The sequence below is a fragment of the Thunnus albacares genome, chromosome 8 (assembly GCF_914725855.1).
Source record: "Thunnus albacares chromosome 8, fThuAlb1.1, whole genome shotgun sequence".
NCBI lineage: Eukaryota > Metazoa > Chordata > Actinopteri > Scombriformes > Scombridae > Thunnus > Thunnus albacares.
The window spans coordinates 6,089,762-6,107,375 of NC_058113.1; the positions used below are offsets into that span (position 1 = coordinate 6,089,762).

The window sequence follows — 17,614 nt, forward strand, 5'->3', positions numbered from 1 at the left end:
TGGGCCAATTTTAGGCTATATGCTGCAAAACCTGGAGAATAAATTTTAAACTGCACTTTAAAAGCACTTGAAAAGCAAATGTGCACTTTCTGCATATATATATTTACACTTCTGCATATATACTTCCAGAGAAGTAGTTCTCTCAGGCATTTAATATCATGTCAAATGAAGTTTTGGTCAGGTCCCAACAGCTACAAAGCTGGTCACATCACTTTACAGAATAAATTGCCTCTTGTGTTTTCTCATATGGACGTAAAATACATGTATTTTTAGTACCATTTTGTCTACTGTTGGTCTATCAGCCAGAGAAAGTTCAAGCCAGCAGCTTAAAGCCATCACACTGCTGCCTAAGACAAAGCCAGACTGTTGATTTAACACTCAATGGAGTGAGTGAACACATGCAAAGGAGGGAAAAAGAGCATGATAGATTGACGTATGAAAGTACGGCAGGCCTTTGAAAGATTGTAATGGAGGAGGCTACCAAGGGAGATCCCAAAATTCACACCCCATCTACGGTGAAACCCATTCAAAGGCTACGGTTTCAGAAAAGAGAGCATGTGTGGCAAGTGTTTCTATGTATGCATGCTTGCGCGTGTGCATGCACTACCAAGTGAGTGTAGTGTGTGTGTGTGTTTGAGTGAAATGGTCAGATCAAAGTCAGGTGGCGCTTCATTCCCACCTGCTCTCATTAGTCTTTGGACCTACAGACTTGGAGTACTGTAAGATCCCACCTGTCTCTGACTGCTGTGGACAGGTCTCTCAGGACACACACGCACACATGCATGCGCATACACACACACGATAGCATGGATATGTCATTATATAAACAAGATACCTTAATGTGTGTAATGTATATATAATACATCAAATCTGCACTGATGAATTTCTGTCTGCATGTAAAAGAGTTTAGAAGTATTGACACTAACTGCCAATGGGAACATATTTTATTTTCCTATAATAACTTCATAATAAGTATATTACAGTGTAACACTGTACATCAGTTTTGAAGAGTGGACTAAATTCTACATTAACATCTAACTCTAATTTTCTTCCTTCCATCTGTAATGTACAAACAGTAATTGAGAAGAAAACAGCTTTAATATCTATTAGGAAACTAAATATGTTTAGTATTACAGCGCTTGGGGCATTCTCCAAGGATTAATTCCATGTAGCTTTCATAATTCCCTCCAATATGTTTAAATTAAGATTAAAGATCACTTTGTTCCCCTATTCCCACAGCTCCCATGGTATGGTAAAGAGATCAAAACTGGAGGGCTTTATAGGGAACATCTTTAACATTTGCTCTGCTCTCAGTGTGCTTGATTAAATGTAACATTTTGAGATCCCAGAGTTCTGAGAAAAGCATAAATCATTGTCTCGCAGCTGCTGGCGTGCCTGGGGAAAACACATGCTATCCCTCACTCTCTCTCTCTCTCTCTTTTTGTCTTCTCTATGATCATAAAGCCCACCCGACCCAACCTTCCCTCCTCCTCTGGTGCAAGTCACGGTGGTGGAGGGTCGGGGGGGGGGGGACACCTGCAGGCTGCCGCTCGCCCCGAAGTTCAGCATAAACCCCAGCTCCTCACACGCCCTCTAGCCCTCTACTCCCTCTACTCCTTCACACTGGCCTCGTCCAAGGCCCCCTTAGTCTTTCCCATCCATCAGCAGTGACAAGCCCAAGACCAAGCCAAAAAGGATAGTCAGCCAGCCAGCCACTGTCCGGGGATCGAAATGATCTAGAGTAGCACTGATAATTTACACTCAGTGTAGCACTGGAGGTCATTATGAGTGACATGGCCAAGGATTTCTAGTCCTAGTGATCCTTAAAGCACTGTTCTACTCTGATTAAATTCACAAATAATTTATAGATATAACACCAGTTAAGGAATACAGACATCAGTGCCAGAGTGTGCTAGTGAAGGATGACATGTCCCTGGCTCTCAGCTGGGCCCATGTGGGAGACCTGTGCCCTTCTGATCCAGCCTGCCAACCCTGAATTGCTGTCTGCTGTGACTTAAAAGCAACTAACTTACCCGCTGAGCTGCACAAGTACGACTCCTTCTATAGCTGCCTCTCTGTCTCTCTAATTCCTTACGTTGGTATTTCATGCTGTTCAATAATGGCATTGATTTCTCATTATCCGTTGTGTCATATCACAGCCTACACATGAATCATGTTTGCTTCATGTAAAAGGGGAGAAAAGGAGAAAAAGAAAAAGGGTGAGAATAGTTGGCTATAGTGATACTCTGCAGCTGCCAAAAAATCGAATCGTTGTTGGGTCCATCTGGAACAATCGCTCAATTAGGAGAAATCATCTGGGACTGTCACATTGTAACGCAAAGGGTTAATGGCAAGATATGAAATTGCTATAAGCCTTTGGATCCATAAAAGAGGATATTTCAAAGCAGCACTGCTTAGTTCTTCTGCATTAAAACCCACGCCTTTAATTGTGTTTAATTTATTAGAATGTTCCAACCTCAACCCCGTTAAATGAAAACACATTAGTCTGGATATGCGGTTTCTAGTTTCTACAAGTGTATAGGGACTCCCTCCAACCACCACCCCTAGCCACCCAACCCCAACCCCCCTCTCTTCATTTTCTAAGTAAATTGGAATTTCGTTTTAATTCGCTGGTAAACAATTAGACAGAAAACAGATGTCATTGGCCATATTTGAAAGCAACTCATCTCCTTAGTGAATTAACTTTGCATGAAAGAGTGAGAAAGAGTGACAGAGATAGAATAAAGATTAAAACATGTGTCAAAGTTGCCATTAAAATGCTGGTCAACAAATTCAGTTATTGTGTGATTGGCTGTTAATATAGAATTTAACTGTCCATGAGACCAAATATGTTGTATCAGAGGTGACCTCAGAGTTTTGGGCCTTTCTGAGCTATAAAAAAAGGGGAAAATGTAAGACATGGAGGAAATGGCTTCTGGGACGAATTAAAGGATCCATAAGTAAAGTGCTGGTGATTTCCAGAGCCTGTCATATCTACTAAGAAATGAGACAACACAGAGATCACACATAAATGGCCAGTGGGGAAACACTGATGGCAAGGCTTCTCTTGACTTATAAGTCAATCATATACACCAAAACATAAAAATACAAATCAAGATATATGCTTACACAACTACCATGTCATGAGAGTATATATTCAAACACTTCACTGACTGCATACTGGTAGCTTGATCCCGATTACAAACAACCTCCCCCCTTCTTCCTTAAATAAATATTGTGCTTTGAGAATTGGGCGGACAGATCCCACAGCACTGCTGTGCTTTGTGTTGCATCTCTACAAAAACCAGAAGCGACTAATCAAATGTAAAATAGAATATAAAAGTCGATTGTGGCTCATTATATCTTAATGTTTTCAGTATGTCTATGGTGTAAGAAGTTAGCTTTTTTCTGACTCCCCTACCCCAGTCCTACGCTCGATGTATAATGATCCCGCTTTAAGAATTTGCTAAATGGAATCAACAGAGCCACATGGGACGAATAAAATGTGTTTGATGCCAAGGCCAAGTGCTCCAACAATTCAGAAATGTCATGATCACAAAATGTTGAGCCTCTGAGTCGGTCCTATGGGAGCAAAGGGTGCAGCGCATTTAGAGTGGTGCTACTCCACCTTTCATCTCTGGCTGAATGAGGCGTTGCATCCATCATTCCATTAACGCTGCTCTAACAGGCTCCCAGTCACCCTCTGGATGACAGCGGGGACATGGGACATGTGGACTGACCAAAAGCTTTGATGTAAGCCCGACCGCTATACAATACACAGACCTATAAGTAGACACCCAAAAATGCCTGTGTGCGCACACACTAACGTTGCAAACTCTTCCCTCAGAAGCATGTTTGACAAAACACACATACACATGAAGAGAGAGTGAGAAATGTTCCAGTCTGGTGAAATTGTTACTGTCAAACCACACTGCTGTCTCCAGCTTTGACTCTATTGACAGGTATATTGCAGATAAAAGAGAGATTTCTGGCAGAAGTACTCTGTGTGTGTGTGTGTGTGTGTGTGTGTGTGCGTGTCTCAGTGGTTTAAAATTAAAATACAAAGAAGTTAATGTTTAAATCGCCTTCGTTCACTAAGGTTTCTTCTTTTGCACCCGTCACAAGCCAATGATACATTAACATCTCTAAACAAAGGCACAGAGGTGTACGGATATAGAGGGGAAAGAGGAAGAGAAAGAAAGTGCATGCTAGATGTGAGATTACAATAAACCAAAAGATAGAGACAAGATGCAGACAGAGTGAGAAATAAAGCATGAAAGCAACCAAAAAAGCAAGAAACAAAGAACATTAAAGACAGAAGCAGGGGGAAAAAAGAGAGTACCGAGGCAGTGATGAGAAGGAGTGCAGGCCTCCACTGCTCCACATCTGCTGGAGATATATCCAGTGCTTCTGGGAGTCAGCCCCCCCTCCACCTCCCCTTCACCTTCATCTTCTCTCCCCCTCTTTTTGCTTCCTTTTGGTCTTCTGGTTTGTGTTCAGATCAGGTTTTAATATTCAAAAATATGTACTGTCTTTATGAGCCATTGCTTTGCTGAAATAATATGCTCTCTAAATCAAAGTAATAGTCTGAGGCTGTGCACTAAATAGAATTTACCAGAGTTCCTAAAAATATTTATCTATGACTGTGAGGTTGTAAAGGGTGAAACAACCTATTGTCAGAAATATAACGTTGCTTTTAAAATCTACTCTTATGTCATTGTAACGTTCAGGAAAATTTATTCAATGACTGTCCTGACATTTATCAAACTCGGAGTTGCCTATGAAATGTAAGCTTTTCCCTGCTTTACATTCTCAATTTATAGCAGTGTCCTGATGCTCTGTTCACAAGCAATAGGATAGTGATTGACTAGGTGACATTCAAACAGCAATGGAATTCCTGGTTAGGGATGACCTCCCAAATCCACTGTCTCTAAACCATACTTATCTTCTTACTTCACTACACCTCAAGCTACAGCTGTATCTTCCCTTCACAGTCTGAAAGAGCCTGAGGCCAGCTCTATCTCCATCTCAGCGCTGACATGTTTAAGGCTCAGGGGCCTGATGTGATTCAGGACCCCGTTTGGGGGTTTACGTAAGTCAAGGCCGTACGATGAATCTCTGCAGCCCTGTATTAAAAGTGATGTACAGTTGTGAGTCTGAAGGCAACTCTGAAGACAAATACTGCAGGTGTATTGTTTTACATTGTCACCCCAGGCTTCTCCAGTATCTGTTGTTTGGCAGGAGGGGGTTGGTGGGACAGCAGCCCAGAATGTACTTTGAGAGAAGTCACCTTTTGTGGGCTTTTAGAGACCTGGGACCGGCTGAAGGCCATGACATAGGAGAGACTGTCGAGTACATCCACTTCCAAACGTATCAATCATCCTTGGGAGCCCAATAGGGCTGCCCGATCGGAGGACTAGTTGCAGTTGCAGGAGGGGATGAGAGTTTAGTGATGACATACTGATATTCATGGCCCCCTTAACAGAAGAAAGCATTACACGAGCAATTGCAGCTTAAAAGAACACTGGAGACCAAACTGTAAGGATGAGGATGTACAGTACTTGACTACTGCTGTAGATACATGACACACACCGAGCTGTAGTCATTAAATTATCCAACTTACTAAATCAAGCACTATAGCCCTTTGTAGCTCTTTTGGACGAGCTACTGAATAATCCAACACCCCTCCCTCTGAACATACAAGCATACACCCACATACTCTCACACAAATACCAGAAATATAATCTCTGGTCTGAGGATGCAATCAAAAACTGCAACCTGACATCAGTGCAGCCTTCAGCAGCAATCCTCGAGTGGTTAGCTGTTGTTAGCCAGCTCAGCCCAGCGCTGACAGAGACTAACTGCTGTTTAGAGAACTCTTGCTGCCTGTAAAGAGGCGCCGAGTTGCCAACCCTGCCTCAAGAACACTGGAGTGGAAAACACTTATCGGCTTTACTAAACAAATAAGTGAAAGGGGGCACTGCGTGACATTATGGGAGGAAGGAAAATATGACGACCTAAACAAACCGAGAAACTTGCATTAGATCACCAATAATTGAGATGGAATATGGACTACCAGTGCCTGTCACGAATCCAAACACCACAACCATGTCAGGAAAATGAGCTAAAAAACTGATATATCAAAGCGAGGTTGTGATTTGTGATTTTAAAAAACTACACAGCTTGAGTAGGAAACTGTACCACCAAGGAATGTACTCTGATGAATGCACTGGAAAAAGAGAGGAGAAGAGAGGAGAAACTGCAACGCATGTACTTAAAACATTTCAACAGCTCTTACCTGAGTTCCTGCAATCGTCTCCTTGCTGAGGGACCTGAACAGAAAACGCCAGCAGGTCAGGGGCCAGAAGAGATTCAGGCTTGCGGATCTCATTAAGCCAGCGGCTCATATGAAGTTCTTTGGTGTCAGATGGGCCTTGGATCAGAGGAACTAGCTTCTCCTTAACCCCCTCTCCTGAACCTATGAGATAGGAGTTAAAGCTTGAAATAGACATTGCAAATTCCTCAGTTACCAAAATAATTTAAAATTAGAAAGACCTGAAATGTGGCCAAGGGGATATAAAAAATGTATCTAAAAAAGGCTAGTCTTGAATGCCTGACGGATTCAAAAATATCCACTTCATTTGAATCACTTTGTGACTTGAATAAAAGGCATTTTCAGAGTCCAGCCCCCCACACTGTACTTACAGATGCAAGAAAATGTAGAGAAAGAAAAGTGAAGACACTGAATTACAGTAATTACTGAGTTCCTTATGCTGCAACAGCCTTTTTTTGACTGTACAAGTATGTAAGTTGCCATATGTAAGATGTGTTTTAATGTCTAAAAGAAGGACTAAAGGAGGAGACAAAATAATCCGAGACAATTTGTGCCAAACGCAATAACCGCAGAATTTGTCCGTTTTTTAAGTATTCTGTCAAGTAGCAATTTGGCTCTTCAAAGCAACATGCGACAATCAGAAGACATCATATCATCCATGTAAAAACTGCAGGTGAGTTGGTGATAAAAACGCTGAAATATTTGATTCGTCATGGAGACAGTCTTGAAAACAGCCAAACCAGCCAAATCAAGGTAAAACTGAACAGAAATATGGTAGACATGTACAGTAAGCTGCACATTAACAAAACAGTATTACTAATTAGAACCTAACACCTCATAGCTGTGTTTGCAGCGATTAGTTACCTCAAAATCCTTATGTGTACATTATTTTATACATCCCCTATAGATGTTAATTTTAAAATTAATTGCATATGCTTCTATTTCTTTGTATTTGTATATTGACAGCTGCAATAGATCTTATAATCCCTCTGACATCATATGTGCAGTTTGACCTTGTGAACTCGGTGCTATGACACTAGCTCCAATAACATCCTTGCCATCAAAGACATGGCCAGAGCCCAATGACAGCGCCCCAGGAGAAAACAGCAACTGAATCACACAGCTGGAAAGAAATCAAGATAAAGATTGAAATAGAGGGAGAGAGAAAGACAGAGTGGAGTGTGTAAAAGTATAAGTTAAAGAAAGTAAAAGAAGAGTCTAGTCGGTCTCACTCTCTCCCTCCTACACAGGCAGTAAAGTTTTAACAGGGCACAGCTGCACACACCTGGGGTCCTGGCACACACTTTTACAGCTCCCACGGTTCCTGAGGCGCATTTCACCGTCGCACGGCTGCAGAACTTCAGCTCCAGGTTTTGGACCGAGCCCTCGAGAGTCGGTGACGGGCCAGGAGATTTCACACCTAATAAAAAAAAAAAAACAAAGTGAAAATGAAGTGCAGTCCAGCAGGTTTTAACACCGCTGCCGAGGCTTCGTTAAACACTTGATTGGCCTTTAATTGTTCTTGACCCCTTTCTTTCCCCTTTTTCTCTCCCAAAGAAAAACCAGGTGCTCTAAAACACAGATATCACCGACACCAGGCAGAGTGTGTCACATTCATCAGAGTTCTGGCGGGGATACTGGTAGTGGACTCTGTTTCCAAGATTGACCTGATGTTTTTATTCCGTGATAAACACATAAAACAAGCCAAAAAACATTTGGATATTACGGAATGTTATAAAATTTTGTTTAAAATATGAATGCTCTCCCAAAAGTTACAGCCCAAATTACTAACTTTACTGTAAGGTACATGCGCCTTCATCGGCACACGACTTAATTTGTTTTGCTACTAATCTATGCTTGTCCCTATTAAATAATTTTTTATGTGTGTATTTATCTATGAGTACATGCTGACAGGGTTGAAAGATTTATAAGGGGGGACTTTTTATTTGATTCTATTTTTCATTCCTCTGGATTTGGAAAGTTTCCTTTCCGACATCACAGCCATAATGTTTTAAAAAGTGCCCAGGAAGGATATTGAAAGAGATAAAAACCCTTAAATTGTCAAGTGCTTTTTCTAAATGTTTTACAGGTTCCCAGTAAATCTACTAAGTTGAATGACTTGAACATTTTGAGTTAAACAGGGACTATTAGGAGTATGAGTAATAGGCCAATATAAAGGATATATCTTTCCAAAACAATATCCAATATAGTCACTCCCGTGTCCAGCTTAGTGTCAACTACAACTCACCTAACACCAGCATTACATCACAGGAGCCTCAAGTGCTCTTCACTCTATGATTATTTCTCTTAATGGCAGCCTAGTGTGGAAGAACCTTCCATCTGCCATCTTTCCAAAATGAAACTGTTTGCACTGTGGTAAGGAGAGGGGGGATTACATACTCACCATTATGATATGTCAATGTTATTTCTATGGTGAGAGGCTATTTCAAACACATAACAGGAGGAGGAGAGAGAAATAGCTGGATGGCTAAAAGATATTATAGAGTTTAGGGAGTTATGTGCCAAACCGCCTGTTGAGAGAAGAGAGGAGGATCCATCCATCACATGCTACATTCTTCCAGTGAGCTGGAACTGTCCGAGTGAATCACATTAAATTCTTACATCACCTGTTCCGATAAGGCTTTACTTCTCAAAATAATCCCCTCTTACAGTGATAGCACTTCATTTCCTACTAGTGTCCACAACACTTTTTGTCTGTGTTTACAACCGATCGGGGCTTTTTCTGTCAAATGCTGGCCAAGTGACACTAAGATCAACAAGGCAGAACAAACGGCAGAGAGAAAATCAAAAAGCTTAGAAAAAAAATAAATGCATTCAAAAAATGGATGTACAACTTAAATAAATAAAAGAGAAGAAGTGGATACCAGGCATTTATTACCTACTGGTAAGTGAGAAGGCTGCATTAATAAGGCACAGATGAGCGGTGCTACCAGAGAGGCTATGAAAGCTCCCCAGGTCATTATTTGGTAACCGCTTATGAAGTCACCAGAAAACAGAAACCAGTCTGCACCCACATACACTTCTCTGACTTTTTTTTCTTACTGCTCTTATCAGTCGTCATCATCATTATCACTCTCATACACGTTTTCTCCCCCAAACTCTTTCTCCATCTGTTCATGTTCAGATAACTACTGTAAATGTAATTTAGGTATGTTGTTTTAAACTGAAATTGGTATCTTGTGCTCTCTACTTTCAAGTAAAAAAAGGGGAATATAGTATTATTTTTTGAAGTTGTTAATCCCAATCAACCAGTAGTCCAAGGTAGGTTTAATGTAAAAGAGCAGGCGGGGTGAACAAGGGAACAATTCAGGTAGACACATTTAGAGTGCATTTAACCAAGGGAATTACTGGCAATTGCTAAAATCCCTAACCACTGACTTCCCTCCTCTCCCTCTCTCAGACAAATTACCCAACAACCTCTTCACCTGCTGTCTGAGAGGCCCTCTATCAGCCCAGATGGAAGATGGGAACGTTAATAACCCTCCTTCTGTCTCCCTGCCTGCCTCTTAATGGTCAAACAGAGCGGTATTGCATGTCTCTCTGTGGCTTTGGTTACCTTCCTCTCTACCAGCTTCCTCTGTCTACAGGACAGATGTTCTACATGAAGTGTGGAGATGGTCTATGTGAATTATTTCATCCCAGAACCCAAACCCAAGCAATCAACATCTTACTCTTTGAGCCTGATTCCAACAACAATGTGTGTTGCATGCATAAATGCATTTTTAAGTGTTATTACTGTAAACAAAAGATAATACAGATAAAATGATTAGCAAGTTACAGTGATTTTGTTGTTCTGACTCTCCTTCCCTCTCTTACATTGCTGAGTGTGTGTTGTTTTTGAGAACATGTGAAGTGTCTTACTGCTGAATTTTCAACTCATGGTCTAGCATATTGTCTCTGACAACTGTTAAAACTGTTTTTCACTTCAACTGTTTTAGACTGGTTTGGTCATCGTCTTATCTGTCCACATTTACCAGATGAATAGCTTTATTTTAGTGGTAGCCATGAGTTGAGTTACTATATTGACCATCTTTAGAGAAACATCTACAGTATGTGCAAGCTCAAGCACACATATGCATATACGGACATACACATAGGTTCACACACAAACATACACATCAAAGCGTTATCTGATGTGATCCAGTGCCAGAGGGAAAGACAGAGAATGACATAGGCAGTACATAAAGCTAGTCTCCATTCTCCCAGTGGAAACAATATAGCTCACATACATTTGCCATAAAAGGATTGCACTAGACATTTGGCAATATTATTGAGTGTATCTCAGTGAACCTAGAAACACATGAATCACCCATCCCACTTTAAAAGAATGATCATACAGAATAGATATCCAGATCCAATGACCGTTTGGCCTTCTTTAAAACAGTACTGAAGGTAAAATGACTGAAACAGTGATGACAAGGCTTCCACATAGCCTGACTATTCCCTTGAGTCCTTCATTCTTTGTGGAAAAGATGGAGATGTTAAAAGTGCAAGCCAATCTGGAACATGACAAAGGCAATTCCCCTGCCTCTGTTTGCGCTTTGATAAATGGCACTAGGCGTATCACTGTAACATATCCCCCTTGACCACGTAGATGTCCTAAAGGGCACGGTGCACCTGCTGGGGTGGTGGTTGTTGCGTGGGGCGGGGGGGAGACTCTGGACAATGTTTTGGACAGCTGTTAAGACTATAAAAAGTGGGGTACACAGGAAGAGGAGAAACACAAGGGTTGGTAGTTTGTCGGCTTGAACAGTGGAATTCAGTTTGGTATATGTGTGTAATGCATTAGTGTGTGTATTACAGCCAGACGTGTGTGTGTGTTTCTGTGTGTGACTGAGTGAGTGAATGTGTGTGGTGCTGTTATTCGTCAAGCAAGGGCAGGTGCAAGGAGTACATAAACACACAGCTAGGGGCCAGAGGCTACGGCACTCCATCAAACACTGTGAGGGCAACCGTGGGCAGCTGGATTTGCCATCCTGAACGCTGAGGAGAGAGTGTGAAAATACGAAGAGAAGGAGGGACGGAGAGAGAGTAAAGAAAGAACGAAAGAGAAAAAAGAGGAAACACACAGTGATGGGGCAGTATGGGACGCGGAGCTCAGTGTGTGTGTGTGTGTTCATATGTGTGCAGGACATCTGCGGACTTGAAAGCCATGTTTTACACATTAAAACATGTCCTGCTCTCACTGCTTTGAGGAATGATATGGGAAAGTTGTCCGCCTACAACACTTGACCAGGCGAGTCTACACTCTAAAACTAGAAGCGAGGTGTTGTATTGGCCTACATTCACAAAACTCTAGATAAGCAATTTTCATTTCTGATGCTATGGAAAACATTTAGTGGATAGGCCATGACATTCACACGGGAACGCTGAAATGTTATAAGATCAGGAATGGGAAGGTCTCTGTGTGAAAAGTTTGTAATGTCTACTCTCACACTTCAGGAAGCATCCAGAGGACCCATTAAGTGCTGATGCAGAACCTGTAACTGCCACTACTGCTAGAGGTGAGATCAAAGTATTAATTATATCAGGGAATTGGTTGACGCACGCTACGTGACCGAAACAAAAACAGGCTGAAACAGACATGGAGGGAGGTACGGAGACGTACAGACTGCCCACTCAGTACATATCTTGGTCAGAACTTTTAATGTTAAGGGTTGCGTATCAAAAATGTTTGTTTATGTTATGTGTCTGTTAAAAAATTAATATCGGGTGATATATTGTTATCAGATTTTTTTTTAAATTCTCGAATATCAGCATCGGCCTAAAAAAGAATCTTGTATCAGTCAGATTGAAGAGTTCCACTTTATTTCAGATAATCGGTCCCTGGCACGTATTAATGCATTAGGGATCAGTTTTATATGTGATGATGATCAGTTGACAAGAGGATGTACACTATCGCCAAACCCTAATGGGCAGGTAGACAAAGACAGACAGAGAAGGAAAGAGAACCTAAAGTACTAAAAGCTCAGAGTCTGGCAACGAGCCCATAGCAGCTAGAGGGCTGACAGAAAAAGAGGTAGACACAGACAAGTTTGGGTAGACTGAAACCAGCCAGCTGAGCCATTAAGTGCTGATGCAGAAACAATAACTGTCTCTCCTAAGTCAGGAGGGGCTGAAGTAGAAGCAGTAAGTAGGAGCAGGTGGTCTGCTGGCATCTTGCCCAGCACTGACACACAGCAAAAATACAGACACATGCAGAGAGAGCGGGACAGGAAAACAGACAAGGTGAACCAGTAGTGGTTTGTCCTGCAGTTAAAGCTGAGAAGAGAGCAGGTCTGGCAGTGGGCATACACAAATCTACGGGTTAGACAATCATGCACAAAAGCTCAGTTCTAGCCTGAGAGACCTTTAAAAAAATAACTTTAACTTTGAAGAAATAGTTTTTGATGTTTTGATAGAAAATGTCCATTTTGCTTCTCTCTAGCAGCAACTGAGAAAAAAAGGGTATATCAGCCTACACTCAAAAAATGAAAGCAGTTACAGTAAAATTACCACCCTAACACTTAGTGTGCATTAGGGCATTTGCAGGAAAACGTTGGTTACACACAGGAAGATGCATTTTATATTTCCTGTAGCTGCAACACCAGAAGAATAAACTGAACAAGAACTGTGCAGTTTACACAAGCAGTGATAGTTACCATTACACCACACTAATACACACAAAGGCCCTCTGCCAAGGTTTTGGTTATTACAGTATGAATGAAAAACCTCAACCAACAGTCCATACTTGTGCACATACATGTATAGAAGCAATACTTAAACTAAAAGAACCCTCATATTTTAATGCTGCTGGAAAACACATGCAAACAAGTGTCTACACACAGTATGTAAATACACAGAGAAAATATGTCTCCCCATGAGAGAGCCTAGCAAAGCTGCTTCCAGCACATTGAAAGGTTAGAGTGTCAGGGTATACAAGTGTTACTCACTGCTTATAACAGCCGTGGTATAAAGACAGTGATGGGGTGTAAGTGCTGGTGGTAGCGGAGGCTGGGGGTCTAATTTTCATGATTACCATTCCCTCCAGGTGCTGCCTGCCTTTCTGTCTGCCCACTAAAGCAGTGACACATGTTCTCTGCTCACTCAAACCGTGGTTCTCTCTGCCACCGAATTACCACAATTAAGGAGTCTTCATGCGGAAGCAATTTGGCCAACACTAATGGGGCTAGGCAGTGGGGTTGGGAAGACAGTGAAAGAGAGGGGGTGAGAAGAGGGAAAGATAGAGTGAGATGCAGAGCAAAACTGAAGGAAAGAGTTATAGAACAAGTGAGAAAGATGAGAGAGAGTAAGAGAAAAAGGGAGAGACAGATGTGTAAAGAGTGACAGAGAAACATGTGCTGTGACATAGAGGATTCCCGCATTGCCACTTGTAAGGAGACGATTAGTCGGTGGTGAGATAGGCCATTAAAACACAGTTCTGGATGAGAGGGCCTGCCTCTCAATCTCCCATATCCCCAGTCTAATGCTGCCCTGACAAATTTGGTTAGCATAAGAAACAAGGGCATTCTGGCTTTGAAGTAACAGCCAGGATGGAATGCCAGTGTGGTTCCACCATGAGAGAGATGCTCGAAACTACAGACCGCAGCTAATGATGCTAAACCAGCCCCTCCGTCACTGAAATGTTACTCTGGATTACTGCGCTCTTTCTCTCTCTGACTCTCAAGATCTCTGTGACTCTATAACTCATGGTTGCTCTTTTTCACATGATTCCTCCCCCTTTCCCCTTTTCTTATGAAAGAGAATTAAAGTGAAACCCAGCAGAACGTTCTTGTTTATCAATAATCCACTGAGATCAATATTTATGTCTCAGCTTTGCAGAGGCTGACTGTGTCTGTGTGTGGTGGTAGCCAAGACGTGACTGGGGTTTTGGTGCTGCTGAAGCACTTCAATGGGAGTTGCAGTGGAAATTTATGGCCTTGTGACGTGGAGCTATGTGCTCGGTCGGCACTAGTCACTACCCTTAGATGGGATGGTTGATTCACAGCAGGGAGCCAGCTCTGCAGACACTACCAAATAACATAAATACAAACAGATTTATTTAGGGCTGTCATTGATTCGGGGCTTAGTATCATTCGGAGAAGTCTGCTGTGGGTGCTTTAAAGCACATTCTACTTATAGTGCATTTTGTTTCATGTCTCAGTGATTCCCTCTGCTTTGTGTATGTAAGGTTTATTAATCTAACTAACAAATGATTATCTTCTTTTTAAGTTATGCACTGCTATATGCAATCCATATGATGAATATTCTTCCCATTATTCACGTGGGGATGAAAGTAAAGGCTTGTGTTGAATCTGCCTCTACAGTTACGGCTTTATTTTATGCTTCGGTGATACTTCGTTGTTGTTGTTCCACTCAATGATTTCCTGATCCTATTTTATTCACTTAGACTTATTAATATATTTAAAAATGCAAAGTCTGTGCTGCAATATACAACAATCTATTCCATACCATAAGTGTATTCTGCACACCTTGACATGTCTTCCTAGGTCTGGTAAACACATTACCTAATGATGACATATTGTAGCAGCCTACAAGTCTTTACCACGGTAACATTTCATAAAACATGGCTGCAGGGGGGTTTCATATCATATTTCAGTTTATCCTCCCAAAGGAGACAAGTTGAGTTCAAACTCTGAATGACAAAAGCTTAAATTTACAAAAGCTCTACCCATGCTTGGCCAGCTACTTAAACTGCTACAGTGCACTACCAATGACCAGCCAGGTTTCTAAAAAGCATGATAGATCTTTGTGATTAACTACCAATTTAAGGGCTATACAGTGCCAATTGTATATTGGATTTAGTGGTAAGTGGAAAGATGCCTCTGAGAAACCATCAATGATTCATATCAGAGTGCAAAAATAAAAAGTTGGACGTGAAACCCAGGCTTCCAGATCCTGTACTGGGATCATCCATGTTCTCAAACATGCCTGGAATCACATCTTATTTCCCATGACAGAAAAGTGGGCTACTATTCAAACTAACAGCAGAGAGAAAATCCTTGGCGCACTCTCAGTTGACTTCTGATTTCTTTTAAATATCATCTTTCGCCAGAAGCCTGCGGACGGTGTGAGGAAAGGGGAATGATGAATGGAGAATCATGGTAAGAAATGACAAGCCTGATGTCCCCTGATGAGTGTCTGACGTCACCATGAGGTTAATGTGTGTGTGAGTGTGTCTGAGAGAGAGAGTGAATGTATATGTTTTACGTGTGTGTGCATGTGTAAAAGGCTTCTTTGGTGGAAGTTGACTACAAGTGCAGTTTGATGGACAGGCACTTCATTTTCGTCTGATCTCATTAAACGTACAAATATCCGTCCGTGTGTTCCGTAAACCTATGTCCAATTGTGGGACAACACAACAAACCTCTGTTTGCCATCCACCTCACGGGCTTCTCTTATTAGTTCGAGACTGAAGTGAGCGAAACAGAAAGAGCAGAGAGATTCAGGAAGACAAAAGAAAAAGAGGAAGGCCTGAGTCTGGATTGACTTAAAACATCATCACAATCTGCCAGGAGTGGAGCGAGGGCCGTCTGTGGCTCATTGAAGTTTTCATTGACAAGAACCGTCTCAAGTTCCATCCAAGATTTATTTATCGGTTCTCTGATGCTGACACAACGTGTTTTTAATGTCAGAAATAAGGTTGCGTATGGATGAAAAAGCCCCTCTTTCTTTCCTTTCCCTCCTGCTTTCTTCCTGCCCTGATGTCAATCCGTGAGGCAGACAAGTAGACAGGCAGAAATTTCTCTCAAACCAATAAGTTACCTCTTCAAAGAAGAATGGATACTTGAGTGAGGGGCCAGGCCACGCTGAAACAGACATCTCAGGGTTTTCATTAAGCTTCCCATCTCTTTACTGACATTTGTGACAACCACAAACCATGAAAAAGGCTCATGTCCTTCGTTCTTTCACTTTCATTGTGGAACAATGAAAAAGGACTATCAAAATAATCTCCATGAGCTAAGTGTATGGGCCCATTATATGACAGGGCAAAGCTGCATGTTCCTCTGGCTTGTCTTGATTAATAGATAGGAAACATTAAGGTTCTGAGTAAGAAGCACATGTCAGCCAAAATCTGCACAGGAAAACAGTGGAAAACTGAGCGCGCTTAACCTCCTCTGTTCAGTCTCATAGCCAGGAGTATGCTACCAACAGCTGCATTATAGGCAAACAAGAGAAACTCCAAGGAGGGTGAAAAGCAGGGAGAAAAGATAGACGGGTATGTTCTGAGACCAGACAACATAAAGTGCACAACATACCAGGGATCGGCTTACAGAGGTGACAGAGTGATATGGAAATGGACACTTTTTCCCCTCCAATAACACTGAGCTATTACCGACACTTATTGTGCCGCAGCGTCACAGGGGGATTTGCGTCAGACCCATACTCCTGAAGGCAGTTAGATCACAGGGATGTGAACTGCTGGCCATGACAGGAGCAGCCTTTTTCATGCAGTGCAAAAATGCGTAAAAACTGTTGTTGACAAGGTCTAAGAGATTGCATTTGTTTCCAAGCAATGGGAAATATCAGTGTGAAGCAAAGTATAAATAAGTCTCCCTGACGTAACCTTGAATAGTCTTTTTTCCATTCTTTCCCCTGTTTCTCTCATGACCACCCCATCCCCCCATTTTATGTGTAGGGGGAACTTGTAAAAACAAAAGACCTGTTTTAATAATGATACTGTTATGAGTGAGAGCATAACTCCTGGACTATTATTATCAACATGCTTGTAGTCGCTATGCAATGAGAGCATAGGCTCACTGTATCCAAACATTCTTGCCATCATTTGCCTTAAATGGGATCGTATGCTGTGAGTTAAGGAGTACATATAGGATTTGCTAAAGATGGAGGTGGACATGCATCTGTGCATATGCATGGCTCTTTACGTGTGTGTGTGTGTGTGTGTGTGTATGTCTAACGTGACACTCAATTAGGTGCCAAAGCTGGCTTTAATAAAAGCAGAGCCAGAGAGCCAATGGTCAGTTGTGTATCTGAGCACTGAGGTCCACTCCACACTCTCAGTCTCTTTATTTCCTTCTTTCAGACACTTTTCCCCTCAACCTTTATTTTCCTTCTCTTTTTCATTTTTCATTCTGCTCATTATATCGTTCACTCTCTCTCTTCCTCTTCCTCTGTTCTTTTCCCCCTATATCTGTCATGCTAAAGTTATGTCACAGCTCGTATATCACCCGGCAATCATCTAGAGCACGTCTGGTGACCACCACCAACCAACTTCTACCAGACCCCCCTCCTCCTGTC

At 41.8% G+C, this 17,614-nt stretch overlaps 1 protein-coding gene across 6 annotated transcripts in view; it reads right to left on the reverse strand.

The window, feature by feature from the left end:
• The window catches only part of LOC122986693 (vacuolar protein sorting-associated protein 13B-like), a 342,876-nt gene that overhangs the window by 239,792 nt on the left and 85,470 nt on the right, over positions 1-17,614 (reverse strand). For all 6 annotated transcript variants that reach the window (XM_044358002.1, XM_044358001.1, XM_044358004.1 and 3 more), the window contains 2 exons: positions 7,620-7,754; positions 6,299-6,478 (listed from right to left, as the gene is read on the reverse strand). In XM_044358002.1, coding sequence (XP_044213937.1) covers positions 6,299-6,478; positions 7,620-7,754 — 315 coding nt within the window. The remainder of the gene's footprint in view (positions 1-6,298; positions 6,479-7,619; positions 7,755-17,614) is intronic.